At 52.5% G+C, this 23,046-nt stretch overlaps 1 protein-coding gene across 1 annotated transcript in view; it reads right to left on the bottom strand.

Moving 5' to 3' along the window:
- Positions 1-3,341: 3,341 nt before the first annotated feature.
- LOC119111500 (putative G-protein coupled receptor 83) overlaps positions 3,342-23,046 on the bottom strand; it is a 154,753-nt gene continuing 135,048 nt past the window's right edge. Inside the window, exons 2-3 of the mRNA XM_037235317.1 lie at positions 3,802-5,120; positions 3,342-3,461 (exon numbers count right to left, since the gene is read on the bottom strand). Of these exons, the coding sequence (XP_037091212.1) occupies positions 3,342-3,461; positions 3,802-5,120 (1,439 nt within the window). The remainder of the gene's footprint in view (positions 3,462-3,801; positions 5,121-23,046) is intronic.

Genomic DNA, 23,046 nt, shown 5'->3' with positions numbered 1-23,046 from the left:
ATGTGTTTGTAACAGTCGAGCTGGCCCAAGTTGATGGTCAATGGATGAGGTTCAGACCTACTTACTCATGGTGATTATGCCATTGTTCTGGGTGTCGTGTGCGTTAGTTCCCCAGCACGAGTAGCAGCCAGTCACACAGATAATGTTGAGAACGATTTATGCTTGAATGTTACTGGAACGATAGCCTTCTACATACGTTCTTGAAATATGTCATCATGCTGAAAGTTGGTGTCACTAGCTGTGATAATATGCTTCCAACCCATGAAAGACGACAGCTGGATTAGGCCAATCAGAAATGGTCGTTGATGTTATTAGGAAAAATTCACCGTTTCATTCTTGTCCCGCGATTTCTGTGCTCGTTAGCGTCTGGCAGCGCGGTGACGCCGCCGCAGCCGCTGTCGGCAGTTAGCTGAACCCGAGCGGTCGGTCCCCAGCGCCAACCCAGCATCCGCCGAGTCCCGTCGCCGGAGCAGCGGCCGGAGTCTGCGGTCTGACGTCTGCCAACTGGGCCACAGTTCCGCCCGACTTTTCACCTCACCTTCCTCCATAGCTCCGAAATGGTCCGAGCAAACCTAGGAGCTTTTACCGAATCTAATCAAATCCAACCCAAGCTTCAGGTCATTTAACATAGCAGCAACATTTAACACTTGGTCTAGTGACAGCAAGAAAGGTCGGTAAATCAACCAGAGTGAGTCATAAATCAAGTCCATGCTATTAAGTTTTGCCTCTGCAAGTCGACTGCCGCCTCGAGCCGCTTGCTGTACGTGGCTAGCGTAATGGTTTTAAATCATCCGGGTGTTGCCCGCAGAGGAATCGTTCCAGTCACGTACGACAAGAGCCGATGGGTTCCATACTTTTGTATTAATCAAAATTATTGTCGCTGACAGGAACACGACAAATGTACATCTGACAGGCAGGAGCAAATGCAGTCGTAATGTGTGCCCAAGTGAAATTAACCCAGTAATACCGATAGAGACCACCGTGTTGAAGTTCAAGTCGGGTATACCAGCCGGCTATGAGTACAAAGCCCCAGCTCACGGACAGACGCCTCTCCCGCTCGTCAGCTCACAGACACCGTCCTCACCGTCACACGGGCGTGCGGCCTGCCCGGCAGGGCTGCTGGTGCCCTGTGGGAGCCAAAGCTCCGGCATCGGTGCCACCGGGCTGACATCTGGTCAATTAACACATCCAATGGGTCAGGACGTCTGGACAGCACGCACCGGAAACCACGCCCAGGTCATGTGTCAGTGATCATCGTACTCCTCTCCAAAACAAGGTCATATTTCCACGCGCATATCCTGTCCAGATTTCTGCCAGATTTACAAGAACACAACAACGTACTAAAGCGCCCTGTTCAGGTCACAACCGCGCCAGAACTGGCCATCACGTTCACTCGCTCGCGGCTTGTCGGCCCCGCCGGCTGTGCGCTGGGTCTGCGGACGACGAGTGCTCGAGGGCGCTCGGGCGGACCACGAGCACAGACAAAAAAACATCCGAACGAGACCTGGTCTGCTGAGGGGACGCGGCACAGCGTCAGGGCCGAGACGTTTTGTGAGTACAAATAACTAGTCTGCCCAGGACAAACAGCATGAATGAATAGGGTCACAGCGCAAAAGTGCAAGTGCGCCTTTCTTGTCAAAGGTGCAATTTGCCTTTATTTTGATTTGAGTAGAAACTGAGAGTGACAAAATTGACTAGACAAGTTTGGCATTTGAGCGACCTGTTTAGCGAGTTTGCCGAGCAAACCGGCCCCGTAATCTGCTTGATGCTGAAACACTAAGCAGCCAGCCGTGCCTTCCAGCGTTTGCTTGGAACGTGAAGAAGTCCGCCGCCAGCGCCCGAGTCGCCACAGCACCCGCCCATCGGCCGTATCCAGCTCAGCCATGCATTCCTCAGCAACAGCAAATAAAGGGCTTTATCACAGTGCGCTGGAACTGGATGACACGGTGCGCTGGAACTGGATGGCACACGGTTCAAAATGGCCTTATCTGAAAGATCTTCTTTACAACCGACCCGGACAAAAGCCGGAGCACCTTTGGTCAGCTCGAGCAAACTTTATCCCTCATCCCATGCTGAACAACCGGAGCGAAGACCCAAACGACGCCTGCTCGCAACATTGAGCACCCCATCCAGTCCCGTCAGCCACGTGTCAGAAGGCATCGATCAATACAATACTGGTCTCCCGCAAAATATCATCGAAATAAACATAGTACGGTCAAAATGCTCATGATCTTCATCATCACCAGATATCTAACCTCTCAATCTGACACCACTTAATACTTACGTGGAGGACTCAACAGTGACATTAGCATCTTGCTACCAGTCAAGACGCAAAACTATGCCTAGGTCATGTACCAATAACCCCTTAAGTTCTTAGACAGACTGGGCCGGACACGTAGCTCCGAACTATCGTCCAATTGACGTATCGAAATGTCGGCTGAGGACTTAATCGCGACGATGACCTCCTCGCAGCAAACGCGAACCAAATTGCCTTCTTTTGGCGCATATGCATGCATAACTCTACAGCTAACCTAAGTTGCAGTCGCTTAATTAAATCACAAGCAATTTATCGTAGTCATACCCAGCGAAACAAGACCGACAAGTTAAAAGTGCGATGCGTCGAGACGTCAGGGTTGTGGGCGTAAGGGCTCCGGAATTTTACAGCGATTTTCTGCATTGCGCTAATGCGAAGATTCCACCTAACAATGCTGTTTCAGTTACGTCGGCAGCATGCGCACGCCCCCTGGCGAACTCTCGTCTTGTGGTCGGCGCGCAGCTGAGGCTGAGGATGGCTGAGGAGGCTGAGAAGTTGAGGAGGGCGCCGCTGTTGGCAGATAGCCTGCATCATCATTCTCCAACATAATCAGCCCCAAGGCAATCAAGATTAAGGCCGCCCAGATGTGTCGAAAATACTGCATTTTGCGGATGTTTTCCGCCGCTAGGCTGTCAGTGTTCGCCAGGGGGCGGTGCACATCCGCCGGTGACCGATCCCGTCTCTCTCCCAGACGAGGTCAGCCCGAATCAGTCGAAACCACACACCGCATTTTGTGCCGGTAACGGAGCCTCACCGATGACGTGTCCCATATCGCCCCTGCACCCAACCGACAAGGCGTCCCTGCCCCCTCAGCGGCACTTGAGCGGCACATCAGCTCACCACCACGCCCGACAGAGAGCTTCTCACACGGCGGCCATTGCACACGACGGCGCCGCTCCCCGGAGTACACCTCGCAAGGCCGTCCGGAGGTGCTGCTCCGCATACCGCGAGGCCCGCCACCGTAAGCATCACTTCAAACTACGAGCAGACCAATCACCGGGAGCGTCGCCTCTCACCGCGAGGCGCGTCAGACGGAGCGGCGCGAGCGAGTTGAGCTCTTGCGGCCGGCCGAGCGGCCGCTGCGTGCCGGCTCCGCCACCGCGAAGCTGGTCTCCCGCACCTGGCCGCTGCCGCCACCATTGAGCACCTGATGCCGCAACAGGCCCGTGATCTGGCCGCGGTACACGCGCTCTGCTGCCGCCTCCGGGCCGCCGCCGCCACCAGCGTTGGCGGCGTCGGCCGGCTCGGCGCCGGCGAAGATGCTGACGCTGAACTGGTCGGCGGCGGCGACGGCGGCTGCGGCCGGCTCGGCGCGGCCCGCGCGGCGTGCTGCCCTCGCGCGCGCGGTACACAATCTCGATGTTGCGGCAGATGACGTCGTACGCGTCGGCCTTGCCCTGCTCGCAGAGCCGGGGCAGCAGCGGGAAGCCGCTCTCGCGCGGCTCGCCCGGCGAGTCGGGCGCCTCGGCCAGCGGGTCCGACCCGGCCGCCACGCGCCCTGACGCCAGCAGCGAGGCGAGCACGCGCCGACTGCGGATCTCGACGTAGCCGTTGAGCGTGACCTCGTGTCGGCCCGAGAGCTGACGGCGCACCGAGTCGGCGCGCACGCTGCTCGACATGGTGTTGGGCGTCGAGTCACCGCCGCGACGCCGTGACGTCTGCACCAGGATGCCGTTGATCTCGATGGCCGGGTGCACCTTGGAGGAGCGGCGCGCCAGGCACTTAAACCAGGCGAGCGCGCCGGCGCGGAAGTGCTCGTTGAGCCAGCAGTAGATGAACGGGTTGTAGCACACGTTAGACATTGCCAGCCAGTGGCAGAAGAAGAACAGGGTCGAGTTGTGGCGCCGCGGGCTCGTGTCCACGCTGAAGTCGACGATCAGATGATACAGGTTGAGCGGCATCCAGCAGATGGCGAACAGCACCACCACCACCATCAGCATCTTGATGGTCTTGCGCTTGGCGCGCGCCTGGTACACCATCTGCTCCTCGGTGGCGGCGCCAAGCACGGCGCGGCTCCACACCTTGCGCGTGATGATGCTGTACGCCACGCCGGTGATAGTGAGCGGCACGTAGTACTGCGTCAGGCTCGTCACCAGCGTCAGCCACTTGCGGAACTGGCGCGACGGGCTGGGATAACGCGTCTGGCAGCGCGTCAGCGCGCGGAACGTGAAGACAGTCACCAGCTCGTTGTAGACGGCGTGCGGCAGCGAGATGATGGCCGCCAACAGCCAGATGACGGCGATGATGGCAGCGCCGTGCAGCGGCCCGAGGCGTGGCTTCAGCGGCTTCACGATCACCTGGTAGCGGTCGAGTGCGATGGCAGCCATGGTGAAGGCGCTGACGTAGACGGCGCACACCTGCACGTACGGCACCACACTGCACATGAAGCCACCGAACGGCCAGTCGTCTAGCAGGATACGGCTGATGTTAAAGGGGATGTTGAGACACGTCATCAGCACGTCCGACACGGCCAGGTTGGCGATGAACGTGTTGGTGACGGTGTGCAGCCGCTTGTTGCGCACGACCACCTGGCACACGAGCAGGTTGCCGAAGAGGGAGACCACGATGATGACCGAATAGGCGAGGATGACGACGCTGGTGCGGCTCGCCTCGCCGCGGCTGTCGATCAGGTTGGAGAAGTCCAGCTCGCCGCCGTCGCTGGCGTTCCCCGCCGACACGTTGGAGAACATGCGCATCACCTTCTCGAGCGCATCGCGCGAGATGGGCGTGGCGTTGACGAGCCTGCGCGGCGGCTGCGGTCCGGTCGCCTTCAGCAGGTCGCGGATCCGGTTGTAGACGTCGCCGTCTTCGGCCACGGCCGCCGACGCCGACCCGGCCAGGCCGAGCAGCGTCAGCGCCAGCGCCAGCGCCGGCCGCGTCATGGTCTCCCGGAGCCGGCGCCGCGTCAGGGCGTGGGCCGGACGTCGGCGGCCCGTCCGGTCCGCGTCGGCTGGGGCGGCGCGCGCTGTCCGGGCCGTCGGCACGTCGTTAGCGACGCGTCGGCGGCGGTGGCGTCAGTTCCGGTTCCGGCGCGGCCGGTCCTGGAACAGCGGCGCTGGGTCAGTGGACGGTCACGCCACCTGAACGCGACGCCCACGGACGTTCAGGCGGCGGCGGCGGCGGCGGCGGCCGGCCGGCCGGCGATGCGGTGACCTTTCGGGGTCGGAGAGCGGAGGCAGAAGGCGGGTCACCGGCAGGCAATCTCCGTCCGGGCCGTAAAGGATGGCGTTAAGCGCCAGAGTGAGACGGAGTCAATGGAAGGGGCCGCGAGCTGGAAAGACCGCGGCAGAAACTTTTAACCAGCGTCCCGACATCGCGGAGCGGAGCGAAGGCCGTTCAGGAGGCCAGACCGGGCAGACGACCCAATCAGGCTCCAGTGCCAGCGGGAGGTTCGGCCGGCGGTGGAGCCACTGCCCTTCTGGCGAAGCCGAACGGCTGCTGTGTTGATGCTCAGAGCAGGAGACCACATCGCCAGGCGGCTGTCGTTGGCTTCGGACCGCGATGTGGCCGGTGGACTGGCGCCGATCGGCCCCCCGCTGGGTCGCCTTCCCAACGCGGCGATGCGCCCAGGGGCTGATACGTTTACGACGCGCCATGCCCAGAGTATACGCTCTACTGCGCTGGAAGACCGTGGCTGGGCCGAGAAAAGAACCGGTTGCGGCACCAGTGGCTGAGTTATATCGTCGGCAGACTTCAACAGCCCAAATTGATGTCACGAGGCCGCCATCCAGGCTTTTGTGGCCACCGCCCCACGTTCCATAATTGCCGCGGACATGATTGGTGATCCTTAGATTAAGTCGCAGTGGTTCCATCTGTTGCCATCGTCCGCGTAAACCTTGACCGCAAAGACAGTCTGCCGCCCAAGCTGGTGTGTGATGTGGTGTGGTGTGACACATAATCATAAGCGTCTCAGTTGAATTCGACGGGGCAGGATATTCGGCTCTTTGACTCTTTGATCGCGTTTTCTTTCTGCAGCCGCTCTGGATTGCTGAGCCGGAATGCTACTCCATTATCCCCGTATTATTACCGTTATTGCTCGGTGATATAGTTGACTGCACAGAACTGAAATGTACACCCCTACACAATGACCTATGTCGTGAGCAAAATGACGTGCAATTCTGTGTCTGAGAGTTGTTTGCCTCTATACATCTGTTTCGGTATCTGTAAAAGTGGTCAAGCGCAAATGACCAGACAAGCATGTTTAGGCTAAGTTTAGAGAAAGAATAACCCTCTGTTAAGTTCTTCTATTTAACTTTTCCTTAGATGCATGTTGAAATAAAGCAGGTGCAATTCACCACATAATCTCAGCGATTTTTCACGTTAATACTTCTAATCCTTTCCGAAGTTCTTCAAAGGCCGGCGCCACACACACATGCTAATGCGCAAAAGTGGTCACGAGAGCATCATGGCACAGTCTTCATATCACTGACACACTCAGAGAACAGGGCATATGTGATACATCTGCATAAAACATCTGGAGGGCGCACGCAAATCGCCAGCACTATCGTTGCATTTCAAGTTGATTTTTTTCCACAAGCAGCGGGAAATCATATGATACTCATACAGTACAATCCGTTCACGGACGGTGCATACGTGCACGTATGTTTTACCGGTGGTATTACTGAACTAATTACCGCTGACGCCTCCTGAATAGCAAATAATAGGCATTCAGTGGCTAGCACACGCTTACATTTTGTGTGGGAGGCGTCATCACTTGCGAGGGTGAGATACCGCTTGTGGTTGAACAGTGAGAAGATGTATGTATTTGGTACTCGTAGTTTGTTGATGGAGCGATCTAAAACTTCCGGCCAATGAATCGATAGACATAGTTGAGGACCAGGTCAGGTTTAGGTTTGCAGTCACAATAACACGAACTGATGGGTTTATACCGCACACCGGCTATTGAGTGAAGGTTAACAAAACTTGCCAAGAGCGCGATATGAACTCGGAAACACCACTTGTCACCAAACCCCATACCACTTGTTACCGAACGTTCTAAGGGAAGCTTTTCAATAATGCATCATAAATTATGACATAAATTTGTCATAAATTCGTCATAAATTATAGCAAACACGCACAGCGTATGCGGCATTCACACCAAGCAGAGTAGCGTAAAGACCTTGTCTAAGCCGCTTGATATGTGGCCAAAGTGAGCCCAAATATGCCGTGATAATTATAACGTGGTCTAGACGGCTTGCTTTGCAGGCATTCGGAAATATGTCGTGGGAGTCAAAAAACATATGCTCAATGTGAGAAAAATCAAGCCAGGAATTTTTGTGGTTGGCTTAATCCCGTTAACGGAACAGAAGGGATATCAGTGGATTAGCGGAACTACTTATCATGGCATGTGCACAGCTCAAGCAAGTGGTCCGGCATCAATCAAAACGTAACGCCAGCAATTATTCGGATACAATGTTTTGTCTAACAACCGGTTGAAGCTTTATACAGCGCCACTTAACTGTTGCCGACAGCTTACCAGTGCGCCGATGATAGCGACCAAACGACTTTACAAAGCAATCTCCATAAGTCAGCTGACCGGCAGCCAATCACAGAATCAAGGCCCTGAAGAATTCACAGCAATGCGCTGCGACGAGGCTTTGGCGCTGCTGTCGTCATTTAAAATTCATACGATGCGCCAAAGCCTTAGTATATAGTGATTCCGCTGTATTGTGATAAAACAGCGGACATATTTGCATCAAACGGGATGTTGTGAGCTCTACCGCGGTTTATTACAACGGCAACTGGGTCGCAAAATATATTGAGCAAGCGCTTTGATTGATGATTGATGCAACTACAACAGACCTTGAGAAAAAACTGCCGTGATAGTAGTTGTGCATGCCACGCGACAGGGAAAATGAAAACACCGTTCTTTCATGCTGAACAGCTGAACTATTGAGGATGAATTCAAAAAGGCGTTGCATTTTCAATAAAATATGCATAATCTTGATGCGTGCAAGTCCAAATATACTTGCACTAAACAAGCGAAATGGCGAAATGGTGGAAACACGAAAAACTCTCCCTTTAAGGCGAATGGATGACTGCCGTGCTTGCGGGAACATACGAAGTCCGCTGGTGGCACCCGATTTTTTTGGCACTGTCCTCTCCGATCAACACGTCAGGCGTTTTTCAAGAACTACAGAAAAGTCCCTCCAGGCTCAGCAGTCTTTGGAAACGGTGCTTTTCTGGTAATTCCAAAACATGTTCAACACAGCTGTTTCTGTCACCCTAATAGTTACTGCTGTATGATCAGGACTGAGCCCTGCCAATTTCAACAAAATCAGACAACCCACAAAACCGATGCGTCTTGGCGTGGTTGGCACCGTGAAAGACTGAGAGAGATTGAGTGAAATATGAGTTGACGTCATGTTAGACACCACCCCTTGCCCTAGGCGTTCCATCGCAGACTGGCAGCGGGAAGTGAGCTGGTTTGGCTCAATGTCACAATGACCCCGGCTTTGGCAGGAGGCGGAGCCAAAACCGCGCAGTTACCCCGAATGGCGTCACTCAGGGAAGGTACGCACGTCCCGTCGGGCACCGCGAAACGACAGTGATACCCTGCTGCTCGACGCAGACTTGCATCACAAACCCAGATCGCTCGCCTGCGTCGCAGTCGTTTTTCGCACACCTCGGGCGTGCATCGAGGCTGACTGAGACACTCCAATTTCGCATCCCGCTGCGTTCTCCGCTGTCCTGTGATATGACGGCTATGAGACCCCATCTGATAACCTCCGATCCCCATGGATGGCCGTGACGTCACCATCCGTCCCCGCCAATCGAACGCTAGTGTAGGCCCTCACCAAGCCAACCGCCCCGGAATCCTCGCGCCGTAGAAATCCTCGGCAAATGTCACGGGCACAATGCCGACCGCCGCCGCCGCCTCGCGGAGGGTGGCGCCGCCGCCGCCGCCACGGCCGCCCGCCTCTGCTGGCAGCGCTCCCGGCGGCGTGGCAGGCTCCGTTTCGTCTTGCCGGCGCGTGGGCCCACGGACGGGCGCCGGTGGGCCCCGCTCGGACGCGCTGCCAGTCGGAGGCCATCAATATTTGTGTAACAAATTCGTCCGTCAGGGCGCGGTCGCCTCTGGCGCGGCTGAATCGACGCCGGGGGACGCGAGCGACGCGGCCCGACCGCGCTCTACGCAAATTGTGACGTTTATGCGCGTCGCTTGGCAGGCGCGGGCCGCGGCTGTCGGCGCACGCGGCATGTTGGGAAGCCAGCTCAATTAGAGCGCGCGCGGGCAATGCGCGGACTGCGGCGGCGGCACGCTCGAGGGTGCGCTGGGGACGATCGGGACTGACACCGAGGAGCGAGCGACGATCGAGGCCACCAGCGGAGCCGCCGGTCTGGCAGCGGTGATGTGGGACTGGACTCCGAGGCCACTCCTCACGCTACGTCCGTCCGTTGCCGCAGCACACAATGGCAGGCTTCGGACGGCCAGGGTAGCGGTCGTGCCCAGCGTCGGCGCCACGGCCGGTGTCGAACGGTCGAACGGTCGTACCCAGCGTCGGCGCCAGCTCCGTTGACCACTCGTGTCCCTGGTCAGCAGAATATTGTGCGGTCTGAGCGGTGACCACGGCCTGTCACCGTCGCGGACTTCAGCGCGGCCATGCCACCCACACTCACCACTTCATGCTGCGCCTCTGCAGCGTCTCGTCCAGGTCGCGGCCGTCAGTCATAAGTCGGCCCAACAGCCATGCGTTTGGGCACCCTGCGTGGTTTTTTGGCCAATTCGTCCCGGGCCTGGATAACCCAGACGTCCGAGGCATCGCCCCACCCCTTCTTGCCTCCTTAACCCCACAAGTCCGAAATATTTTTCAGGCCTAAAATCTTCCAGCTTTAGGGCATTAAAAAATCTTAATTCGAACGGTGAACCTAGTCAAACGAAACTCTTCTCATTCGTGCAGCACACGTAGCTGGTTTTACTGGCGAAGGGTCACATGTCATCAGATACTGCAGCATGCGATACCATTTGATAGCCCAGTAAGCTGTAATATAAAGGACATGAAATGCGTTGAAAGGGTTTGGGCTCGGCAAAACCAAGTCGTGAAGAAGGATAAAGTAATAACGATGCCTGACACACTGCGCATAAAGTTTGCCCGCCAATACCTGAGCCAAATCCGATGCTGGACTGGTGAGGTCATGTTTTCAGGTGGGGTCATGTCGACAGTAGTGCACAGGTCGGACCTTCTCTGGCTGGCAGCATGGGGCAATTCCACATGTGCCATGGGGATTTGCGTACGGTCTCGTAGTCACGCAGCTTGGATCCACTGTTACGTGTAAATTCTACCTGGGCCTATTTGCATTTTTTATGAGGTCCCCGGGACCTGCAATGTTGATTTGTACCGCCATTCCAATCTTCGTTTGCGTCCCCAAATGCTTATTTTGAGGTATGACAAAATGAGGGAACGCTGAACACCACAAAAACCCGTCTTCTGCACTTCTTTTGTCTCTTTTGCAGGCCGTGTCTACCATGCCACTGAAATGAAGGCGTATTTGACAAAGGATACTGGCATGGAAAATGCACATTACTGCTCGTCATAATATAGTGGAACAAATCTACTGAAAAAGGAACATTGGGAGGGGGAGGCTGTAGAGCTAATGACCGGTTCCGACGACCATTTATACGTATTGGTGTCCTTGGTGTCCATTTAAACAATTAGCATTGGGAATCCTAACCCGCACTGTTTCCGTTCCAGCAATTCAGATTCCTGCACTGGCGTTAGGGTGGCTCACAGTGCGCATGTCTCACAGCGCGTGCTCCGACATGCACTGCAGTCGCAGTCAGACCGCTCTCCATAACTTCCTGAAGGATGCTGTACTCAGGACGCCGGTCGTTTTATGCCACCTCGCATCCATCGTGCACCGGCTTCATAATATCCACCTCCCCCGTTACCCATTTGCTCCCCTATTCACATCATACCGCGCATGGTATGAATTTGTTGGGTCTATTGCTATTTCTTTCACGATTGGAGACTTCTCTGGACCTTAAGAGAAGACATCATATTCCATGACCAGGCATTATCTGGAAGCGACGGCACGCTACGCATGAAGTGTGCTAAAAATGGTTTACGCTGGATTCCAAAATGTTGTTCATGGAAAGTGCGAACATGCATGAACCCCTCAAACGGCTGATGTCTCGTGGACTGATAGGAATGTAGCAACTCGCAGTGGGCGTTATCATATTCCGGTATGGTCGATGTCAGTTGAATGCTATGCTTACTGTGCTATGTCGTGGTGTTATGGGGAACATTTGTGCCAGGACATCAAAGCTCACAGGATTGGACATTGCCATCGCATATTTGACACCAGAACATTGGGGTTACGGTTTCATTCCTGACACCTGTCAAGGCGGGAACTGGGTTTCGTTTTGCCTTATTTTCATTTACGTTGCAAAGATGTTGCAAGTATTGGCCTCCACACCGGTTCCGTAGAAGGCGATTTCTATCTCGTGGTACTTCCAATTGTGGTAACGGTTGCGAACATAGTATGACAGTGGAGGACGAAGCGAAAATGACGGTGTTTCCGGTGTTTGCGACTTACTTTGTTCGAAAATCCCGTTTGGTGTTGAAGTGTTTCAGTCAGTGAAGCAAAACTAATGCTAAGAGGCTTTGACACGCCAGATTCCCTTAACTCTGAACTTGTGCAGCTAGATTTGCGTAGCAGCTTTCTCGTACCAGAAGTAGCCGCTATCACACTAGCTTGCGGCGGTACATACTAATAATAACTGCTAACCGGGAGTGAAACAGCGCGCGTGTTCACACGGAGAAGCCAGTCACGTTCTGTACAGCTTCACATGGTCTTTGATCTGTTCGCGTTCAGTCATACCAGCGCTGTCAAAGATCCCCAGCTCCCTGTCATTTCTGCAAGCCACCACTATTTGCACTTAACTGCCGTTGGCAGCTTGCCAGCGCGCTAATTCTGGCGACCACGCGACTTTGCACAGCAGTTTACATGCGTTAGCTGACCGGCAAAACCCACGGCCCTATGATGTTCTGATGTGTCCTAGGGATTTTGGCCATATCTCAAACAGTAAGCGCCGAACACCAACGCTCTTTCGCATCTCTCTATACGTTCTATACAAATTGCAGCATTGGTGCTACCACTCTTTTCATGCCAATGTCCCCACGTCCAGTTCGGCACTGCATGACTGGACAATATCCTTGGCGCCCAAAGTTCTCTGCCAAGTTTACAGGTATGCCATAGTTTTGTGCCATCCAAAATAAATAGCATTAAGCGAACTAGCGCAAAATTTGAATTTTCAGAGGATATCTCTTACTACCGCACTTGCAGACGCCCGGGTGAAATAATATGAAAATAGTTTGACACACCTTCGCCATGCGAAGCAAGTAACTTGTTCTGAACACACAGAGTGTAGACTTTCATATCAAAACTCACTCACGGTGTCAGGCGGCGTTCGTTGAACTATTTCTGTTTTAAAACTGAAACATGTCGGCACCAATATGGTTAATTTGGAGATGTGTAACAGGCACGAGGAGCTACGCAACTTGATGGTCACGGCATTAGGTTTTCCTCAAATTATTAAGCAAAATTCCTGCTGCTTTCAGTTCTGTCTAGTTCAACACTAAATATAACAAAGTCGAATCCATTGGTCGAGCACGTTTTTGTTTTGCACATATATAGTTTAATTACACAGTCAAGTTTACGCAGCAGTGGAAGACATGCTCCATTGTGCGATTGTCATCACTGAGGAGGCTCTTGGTCAACGAAATCCGCCACCAGCCTCTCAGAATAATTCGAAACATCGGCCGTAGGTGGGAGCTTGATGGAGGGGAAAATGGGCGTTGACACGATAAATGGGCTCATTTTGGATCCGATACCGGCTTCTGAATACGGGACACGGGTCAGTGACGGCGCAGGGCCCGGTGGTGACGCACGGACCGATGGTGGCCCAGGGGCCGGTGGTGACGCACGGGCCGATGATGGCCCAGGGCCCGGTGGTAACGCACGGACCGATGATGGCCCAGGGGCCGGTAGTGACGCACGGACCGATGGTGGCCCAGGGGCCGGTGGTAACGCACGGACCGATGATGGCCCAGGGGCCGGTAGTGACGCACGGACCGATGGTGGCCCAGGGCCGGTGGTGACGCACGGACCGATGATGGCCCAGGGGCCGGTAGTGACGCACGGACCGATGGTGGCCCAGGGGCCGGTGGTGACGCACGGACCGATGGTGGCCCAGGGGCCGGTGGTGACACACAGACCGATGGTCCGCGCCGTTTTAAGACAACATCGAAAAAAGTATCCTCACTTTTATAGACTCAGGACTTTCACCACAGTGGCAAACATAATCATATCCCACACAGGTAAGTCAGTGGTAATAACCTTATTCCTCGGAAAAAAACGGGAGAATAAAGATGAACAGGGTGGCGGCGTAAAGAGTTACGCATATATTTTTTAATCTGCCAAAAAGGTAAACGAGATAGGTCATTTCTTTCAGGCACATTTATTGGTCACATTGTTCTTGTGTTTTTTTTTTTTTTTTGAAGCGCTACGCTTCAATATGACCGCCTCTTTCGCGGATCACAGCCTTCAGACGTGACGTGACTGATGCACAGGAGTGCCGCACCACTTCTTCGTCCAGATTGGACCAGGCCGTGGCCAGAGCGGCATTCAGAGCCGGGACGCTGCTGTAGGACACCTTCGAGACATCGCTATCGAGGATAGCCATATGGCGAAGTCCATCGGGTTCAGGTCTGGGCTGGAAGGAGGCCACAGATTCTTGTCCCAGAAATCGCTGAAATGGTCTTTGCATCCCGTCTGGGAGACATTCGAAGTGTGAGCCGGTGCACCATCTTGGGCGAAGATGTAGTGGTCGCCGAACCTTTCTCTGACCCACGGGAGCACGTTACCTTCCAGCATATTCAGGCACACACCACTGTTGACCTTCACTCCTTCTTCGATAAGCACCAGTGGAGACTTGGTGGCATCAGACGCCGCGGCAGCCCACACCACGACGCTTGCAGGGCTTCTGGCGGCGAAAATGCACCCGGCTGACTTCAGGAAGGTCACGTGGGTTCGCAGCACAGATCCTGTCATTCTGGGAGTTGGTCATAGGCCTGGACAATGAAACATTTTTCATCCGACCAAATGACAGCTCGATCACCGGCCCGCTCCATTTCCTCCACATCTTCTTTGCCCTGTGGAGACGTTTTTCCTTCGAGGGCTGCTGAAATGAGGTGTCGGCGTTACATTTTGTACGCCTTGAGTTCCAGATCCTCTTTCACGACCCGCCTCACCGATCTTTCTGACATTTGAAGGTCTTTGACAGTTTGCCGCATGCTCCTGCGGGGATTCCAGTTGCAGCCTCTTCTTGATGGCCTGCACCACGCCTGTGGTGCGAGCAGATCGGCTGCGGCCAGGGATGGGCTTGCTGACAGTCGTACTAGTCTGGTGGATACCGCTTCATCACGTCAAAAAACGGGCTTTCTGCAGTCTTTGAGCTGCTTCATGACCTTTTTGTTACTGACGCCAGCATTTTTTAAAGCCACGATTTTGTCACGCACGGACTTTCGATCCCATGTTTGGGGATTTAAAGTTGAGTTCTTGACTAAATCACTGACAAGAGAGGAGAAGGCAGTGTAGGGAGCATGCTAACCACGTCAAATAAGATTCTGATAAAAATACGTACGTTATACAATGGTTTTGGATGGGTAAATCTTTGCGCCGCACCCTGTAGATGGGTTGTTATTTCGGCAACATGCCTTTATCAAAACAAAAGTAGAAGAGACAAAAAGGGCGGGGTCAGGACGCTGGTCCAGTTTGACTTCAGAAGAGCACGTTTCTGCTATTGCTTCGACAAAGACATGTTGCCGAAATATCAACCCATCTATATTTCCATTCTCCTGGTTTTCCCCGAGTTTAAGGATAGAACTTCTGTCTTGCCAACTATATTTGCCTTCAGTATATATTTATTTACATCTTATGCATGGAATAAACACACATACACACGCACACACATATGTATATATATATATATATATATATATATATATATATATATATATATAAATGTATAGAGCTTACTCACTAAGTCGTCATTCATATCAACACATGCTGATCAACAATCATGATCGCTCCTGAACACGCCAAGTCTGCCACGGTAGGTGAGAAGGTCACGAACGTCGCGCCAACTCGGCGCCTCCACGGCCGGTGAGATATGATCGCCAACGCTCGTCACCGAGACGACCCTGGCCCCGAAGTTCACCACATTTCGCACCCGGTGCAGGGAGTACGCGCAGCCCCGTCCCTAAACTACTGAAAGGCTGTAAAGGATATGAGAAAAGGCGTGTCCTTGGGCCGGGATTTACGGGCTTGGAGCGCGCGATGGTGTCGAATTGTGTACAGAGCATGGTGGAACTGCTTCTTTCTAGTCACGTTGTAGATGTGCTTTTCTAGGATAGGAAATGGTTGACCGCCATTTCAAGTATCTACGCAGAGGGAGGTGGCAATAGTTTGTGGCCAAACATGTTAAGGTGGCAGGATGCGGTTTTGTTGAGATCTTTATGAGTGTGCTTATAAGGAGTGGACAGTCTTAGTTGGGATAATTTTCAAGAAAATAGATGCGAAAGATGATTGGACAATGAGGAGGATCTCCTGTTGGTTTTTAGGGACGGTTAGATCGTCAGGACAAGCGGAGTAGAGCAGTTCGACCTCATCACATGGATACTAGACGTTCGTCAGTAAGGTAGGAAGGTAGATCATTTGCGAAGATACTGATACCGATTGCGTCGATCATCGACCCACCGAGTGACGCCGTGGGGCAGCGGCAGAGGTAAGGAGCTACCTTCCCCTACCGGCCACCGGTCAGCAAGGTAGTTCTCGAATCACCTGGGGTTCGACGTTTTAAGAATATCAACACAAAAAGGTTATAAAGCAGGTCTTTGTAAGTATGAACAAAATAATAAATTTCCGAGTGGGTTGTAATTTTTCTCTTATAAAACTGAGGTAGATCCAAAAACAGGTAGCTGAAGGTGGTAGAAGCCCGATAGGAGCAGGATTTTTGTCCGGAAATGGCTACATTCGCTCCAAACGGCTTTTCAAATGTTCGTTGATGCCACCGGGAATGTTTGCAGAATTATCTCTGAGATGCCAGCACAACGGCCAAATTACTACACCTGGCGCCTGAAAATAAGTGTATGTTTTACCGTATCATCAGATATACTGTTGTTACATTAGACCATTGCAGATGTAGAGCGCGTCATTTTCTCTCCCGTGGATGATTTAGTCAAGTGCTTCATTTAGTTATATGACATTGGGCGGCACCCTTGATTCAGGGGAATGTTTCACATTTAGAGATATTAAAGCAAGCATCAGATATGCTGAAACAAGCTCCCATACATGTATTGGTATAATTTCCAAGCGGAAAAGACCGCTCTAGACAGCACGATTCTTCCATCAGTAAATATCCTCCTCGATGCGTCACGGTTTGACTACGTCATCGTACCCCGCACACCATTGGTGGAGAGCCAATGGACGGCCCTTATATCTAGAAATCGCGCCCTCGAACACCAGATATAAACGCCTTGACAAGCACATTTTTTTCCGGTCTTGATCACCGCATGGCTTATGGAAGGGCAAAATTTGAATGACGTTACTATGACGTCATGAGCGCCAAGGCGTCCTTGAAATACCCTCCGATATTCCTTTCCTCATTTTCGAGGGCGTGTAGCTCGGAAACCAGAGCGACTTAGGTCTTGGACTTAGGCCTTAGGTCTAGAAGGGCAGGATTGTGAATAGCACCGAAAGGTTTTTAAGTTGGTTATTCCAATTCGAAACTCCATATTAATGTAGAAGAGTCCTTAAAGAATAATTTTTTCGACAAGGACTGAAAACTGCGTGCATTCAAAGGCTATCATTTACTAAGTTAGTAAAATGCACGCGCAGTGGCGTGGATCTTAAAGTGCTCTTACGTATCTGCGGCTAACATATATCCAAATTACTGCATTCTGTTTTCGGACAGAAATCCATGCAATTCCATTAAGTGGCGAGCGTGTAGTTGATATGAATGACAAATGTCACTTCATAGCCAGCTCGTTTAAGCTAATATTCACATCCACCTATGCATCATTTAGAATGGCTGAAGACTTCCCTCATCTAAGCAAAACTTTTCTCATTTTAAAACTTCGCCCTTCCGTTCATATCGGGAGTGCCTGAAAGTTTGGTCCTATAGAGTAATGGTACTCAACATACAATAGCAAAACGGCAATGACGGACAGCGTCTATGAGCCTTGAGAGCATTAGTGTTTACGGGCGCACATTGCACTTTCCGTTTTAGGTCATGCAGCATGTTTGCTTAGCCATGGCCACATGCCTAGAACAAACACCGGAGACGTGCTGGCTACTTGAAAGCATGCCGTTGTTTTGAGGCCGACATTAAATATCTGGCATTGTCCCGGCTGCACTCTGGCGGACACGGTCGGTTGGCAAGATTACTCGGATCGGTTGGGGAATCACGCCGTAAACAAAGTCGTGGGAGATGGTCCGTCCAGCTGGCCCCAACGGCACAGAGCATCATTCGCTTCACATGTTGCCAATGGGCCATGCTTCTCGGCTGCTGGGGGGGCCAACAGAGGCTGAACTGCGCCTCAGGCCCTCTTGATCTTTGAGCATAAGGCTTGTGGGCGTGGCGATGCAATTGGGGAAGTGTCGAGCTCACACCAAAGCGCTTATCAACTGCAGCAAACGACGCGTGGGTGTCAAGTCGCCCTAGTTTCGCGAGATTGTCGGGTTTCACATCAGACTAACAACCAAGACTTGGACGTCGAGGTTGTGCTAGTGGACGGCACCTCTTCTATCAGCACCCTCATACTTAGAACGTAGGACTTCTAAACTATCGCACTGATTCGCCCTTTTTCATAACGCAGACTTATAGGAGGGGGCCGCTACACGCCCCCCCCCCCCTGCCGTTTCCAAACCGAGAACGACAGAGCCTCGCGGGGAAATTGTTGGATTGGTCTCAGCAAGATCCTGCGATTGTCGATACATTTGTTGTTGCCATGTCAAACATTGAGCACACGGTTATGTTGCAGGGTGTCTTCAATGTTACCGTGTCGGCCCCACACACTATCGGTACATTTGTCCTTTGCCACTTGCCATCCGGGCCGGTTGTGGGTTGCAGCCCGGTGTTCCTAAAAATTAATTACCGACGTATTGCATTAATGACCGCTTCGATGCTTCTATCTATCGATATTTCTAAGAAGACTTCACGGGTTGGATGAACCCATGGGTTTCGGCTGGAATGGGTACAGATGTTGGGAACAATTACCTAAATTCTCAACTACATTTGAGAATATCAACACTAGGGAAAAACTTTTGGTGTACACTTCCACAATTGGAACACCACCTAAAAACTGTAAAACTTTGAAATGCTTCCATAATTTAGGATTAAAGCGCTGGAAAAAGCAAACGAGTGGCCACCCGATCGGAACAACAGATGAACAATAACTAAACAACTGAAGGAATGAGCAGCGGATGGGTATGGGAACAGCCCCATGAATGGCGAGTGGACGGGTTAAGGAACTGTTTGTTGTTCGTGAAGGCCTCTCACAGTTATCCTGTCGACACTCTGGCTTTCAATAAATTGCAATCGATATCCTTGCTTTCCACCATCAGAATTTGATAAATGATCATCTGATCTGTTCGCCTATTCTCTACGCCCTTCTGTTTGGCGCCTGAATCTGAACTAAACGCAATGCATGGATCAGAGTCAAAACTTGTCTTAAGTCGATTCGATGCTTTGGCAGCTTCATTGAAAAGTAACGGTGACCATGAGGATCATGCCTAATCCCAATGCTCACTCACTCAATCCCTCACTCTCAATATTCAGCAGGCAGGGACGCGCTGAGTCATGCCCAGCTTACCCAGCATGTAACAGCAGGTGTCTATATCTGCCCACCTCACGCGCCAGCTTGACGACATGTAACAGCACGTGTCTGTTTCTGCCCATCTGACACGTCAGCTTGACTAGCATGTAACAGCAGGTGTCTATATCTGCCCACCTCACGCACCAGCTTGACGACATGTAACAGTATGCGTCTGTATCTGCCCACCTCACGCGTCAGCTTGACCGGTGCATACAAGCAGGCGGCTGTATCTGCCCAGGTGGCTTGTGAGGCATGCTATGAAGTGTGTACAGGGAACTGCACGAGGCTCGTGCCAGTTAAGTGGTAGGCTAAAAGTACACATGGCCCGTGGCTTCTATCTAATGGTTTGACGTCCACTGCAGCGGTCCGCTGCCTCGTGCACTTGTGTCGCTGTTGAATTCACCACACCAACAGACGGAAGCAATCTGCCGTGGGCCGCAGACACACGTGGCCGACACCAGTGGCACCGCGGAGCGCCGCCGGCCCCGCTCAGCGGCGCACTAACTAGCAGACGTGAACCGGCGCGTGGGGGTGGCGATTTACATGATGTGGAGGTACGCCGATTTAATCGTGACGTCAATGAATACTAAACGGCGGCAGGCGGGACTGATGGCTCGCCGGCCATGTTTGGGCGCGGGGTTATGAACAGGTCACCCGGACGGACGCCGACGGGGGTCGACGGGTGCGTGTCGCGTCTCACGCACACCCGGGCGCCCGCTGTCTTCCGGGGTGAGGCCGAAAGTATGCGGCAGCTCTTCAAATGTCACCCTCCTAAACAACCTTTTCAGGCCAACAACAAAGTAAATAGGTAATGATGCTATAATTGCACGCCTTCCTAAATACTAGCACCAGGTAAAAACCATCTCCAGTGATTTTTGTGTAATGTGCCCAGGTCTGTAAAATAAATATAAGCGGCCAAAGCTGGCGCTCTGGATCGATGCCCAAAGCTCTGTCATTCCAAAACAGCATGTAACATAACCCTAAGCACTGAGCATTGGGCTCCGTTTAGAGCCGCTCCAGGCCGGCCGCTTCATGAGAGATACCGTGAACATCACAGCTGATCTCCAGCACCCAAGCGCTCTACCCCGTATCACTATTGTTGGGACGCGTCGTCACCCGTCAATAAAGAATGCTGCGATTGGAAGTCACCGGCTTCCGTGCCACGTCGGGACTACTTACCAATGCGGGGGGCACAAGGAGAGTCCGCAGTTTGCCGCGTCTCCAGGCGAAGGTCGTCCAGACCGGATCCTCACGCCGATCCGTCCTCACGAGGATCCTCACGCCGATCCGTCCTCACGAGGATCCTCACGGACGCGCCGCCGGTACCCTCGCCAGACGACCAGACGCTCAGTCTGAGCCGCTCAGAGGCCCGCTCAGACCGCCGCCGGCTCCACCAGCTGCCGGTCCTGGCCTGCAAGGTGTGGAGGCGTGCTGTGAGGCCCACTGCTCGGCCGTTCGGTCTGGGTCGGGAGCGCCGCCGGTCGCCAATCGCACCAGGAGGCAGCCCCCGGTCTCGATCGTCCACAGCCTCCGCAAACGCTGGGTAAGGAAGATACGGTTTCGTCGGGGCCCGTCGTATCGGCCAAAATTTGTATCATGAGCACAAAGAAAATGCGTCATAAACGCTTTCGATTGCGACACTGACACAGTTGCAGTCGCTGTAAAGATCCAGTAATGATTTATTACATATTATATTTATATATGTTATGGTTGTTAATAAAAAAACTGCTTGCCTACACACTTGAAAAGATACTAGAAAACATTGAGGCTTTAGACGGGATGTTTCGGAGAGCGTAAGTAATTCTGGTAACCTGAAATTATACAATTTTTCCTATTCGCGTATTTTATGCTATGCAACGACATCATAATTGACGCCGATTCCTCGTCATAATTGACGCCGATTCCTGTTACAATAGTCGAAGGTTGTCGTTTGCCGCAACACTTCATAGGTGCTTTAGTTAAAAAACCAACTGATGATTTGACCTTTGCAATACACGTACACATATATTTGGCAGATTTTTCCTGCCAAATGTGCTCCTTAATTTGTATAATGATGCCTAGCAATGCACTACACACATCCCGTGGCATGCAACCAATGGAAGTTAATATAACGACCGGGTTTCGTCTCTCTTTCATCTCTCCATTTCAAAATTCATTGTAATAATTACAACATACTATTTTTGCTTGCAATGAGATTTCCCCGTGCATATATCTATGACAATCTGTGAATTTCACGGATCATTGCATGCATGCTGGATATGCTATTAATTGCAGCTCTATGAAACTGGCCTGTCTGTTGTATATTGTTAATGCCCAGCCTAATGATGGCCAGAAAGCAGAAGAGCACAACTTTTCGGGCTTCGCCATTTTCAGGTGCAGAAGAGGCGAGGAGAGAGAGAGTAGGAAGAGCACGGGATATGGCACACGTTCTGGGCCACTGCTGGAGCTGTTGGTGCCAACACCTGCCCTTTCCCCTTCCTGATCTTGCTCTATCTCTTCCTCTGCACCCGACGATGGGAACGGCCGCAAATTTGTGCTTCTCTTCTCGTGCTCGTCGCGCATCATTCGACCGGTAAGGCATCCAACGGTGATAGACGAGTCATTAGGCTTAAGCTGAGCTTAAGGCCGTCGCTGCTCCGAATTCCTCAGCGTTTGCCCTTGGTCGCATGAGTTTTTCTTCTGATTTTACAATTGCAGGCGCTCTCATAGCCTTAGCATGCTGGCAATGCATTCGTGCGACACATTGTCATCTCGTCAAGCGAGTAGTTCAACCAGCCTCATGAAGTTTATTAGCAACACTTCAATCCACTGCATTCTGAGCTTGTCGGTGCGCGCTTACTAATGCCAAATGCTTCACTCGCATTTAGATATATCAACATGTGTGAATGGCTATGGTGCTGCGAAGCGGTAAGGCAGCACGTGGAAATCCTGACAAACAATAGATGAACTTCACATCTCCGAAATCCAAACATGCTGTTCCACGGCTTAAGTTATAAATCTTCATTTCTGATTCTGATATCATCCTTGGCATATGACTGCGTTGTCCTTTCCAATTGCGATGTCATTCATCACGTTGAACCCAGTAAGAGCCGACAGTGAATGCGAGCCTCAAATACAGAGCGCCAGAGCACGTGTCTGGAGCACAGAGGCCTCGCGGAGCCGTGCCGAGACAGGGTGCCCCTTCCCCGCTCCAGAGCTGGCCTGCGGTTGCCGGTGCCTGATACCCTGGCGACGGGGCCGAACTGGGTCAGGGTCTTAAGATGTCGCACGGCCGCCGAAAATAGACGAATCCAATCCAGGCCGCCTTCACCGCGTCGTTATCAAAATCGCTTCAGCACCGCACGCGCCTTGAGAAAAGCATTGGTCGTACTTGGTCTAGGACGGCGCCCGCATATGATCCCATCATAGCACAGAATTTGGGCCACGGCGAAATAAAGTAAAATATCACATTCTACGTTCTAAGATGGCTGTTTTCCTAAGCTGCCAGGTCACGAGAACTACCGTTTCACGCGGGATAGCTCTGAGGCAAACGGAAACTTCCGCCATGTTTGATTCATGAACAACCTGTTCAGGTCTTATAGGCTTGTTTAAATGGCGCAGTAAAACGGCCCAGAAGAGTGCCGCTGGCAACAGACGGCGAAGTGGCGAGCTGAACGACCTGGCAAAATGGACCGTTTTCGCGGTCTCCGCCGGACACACCGCCCTGATGATTAATCGAACGTTGCAGTAACGGTCCTCGGTTAACTCTCAACTTTTTGTCACTACTCGACGACCGGGCAACTGGACTGTCGCGGAAATCTATGTCTTGCGAGCACTTTTGCTGATCGCATCCATCGTGTTCGACTCCTATTT

This window comes from Pollicipes pollicipes, unplaced genomic scaffold (assembly GCF_011947565.3).
Source record: "Pollicipes pollicipes isolate AB1234 unplaced genomic scaffold, Ppol_2.1 Scaffold_7261;HRSCAF=8764_pilon_pilon_pilon, whole genome shotgun sequence".
Classification (NCBI taxonomy): Eukaryota; Metazoa; Arthropoda; class Thecostraca; order Pollicipedomorpha; family Pollicipedidae; genus Pollicipes; species Pollicipes pollicipes.
Note: the sequence above shows the minus strand (reverse complement) of the source record. Positions and strands in the feature narration are given on the sequence as shown.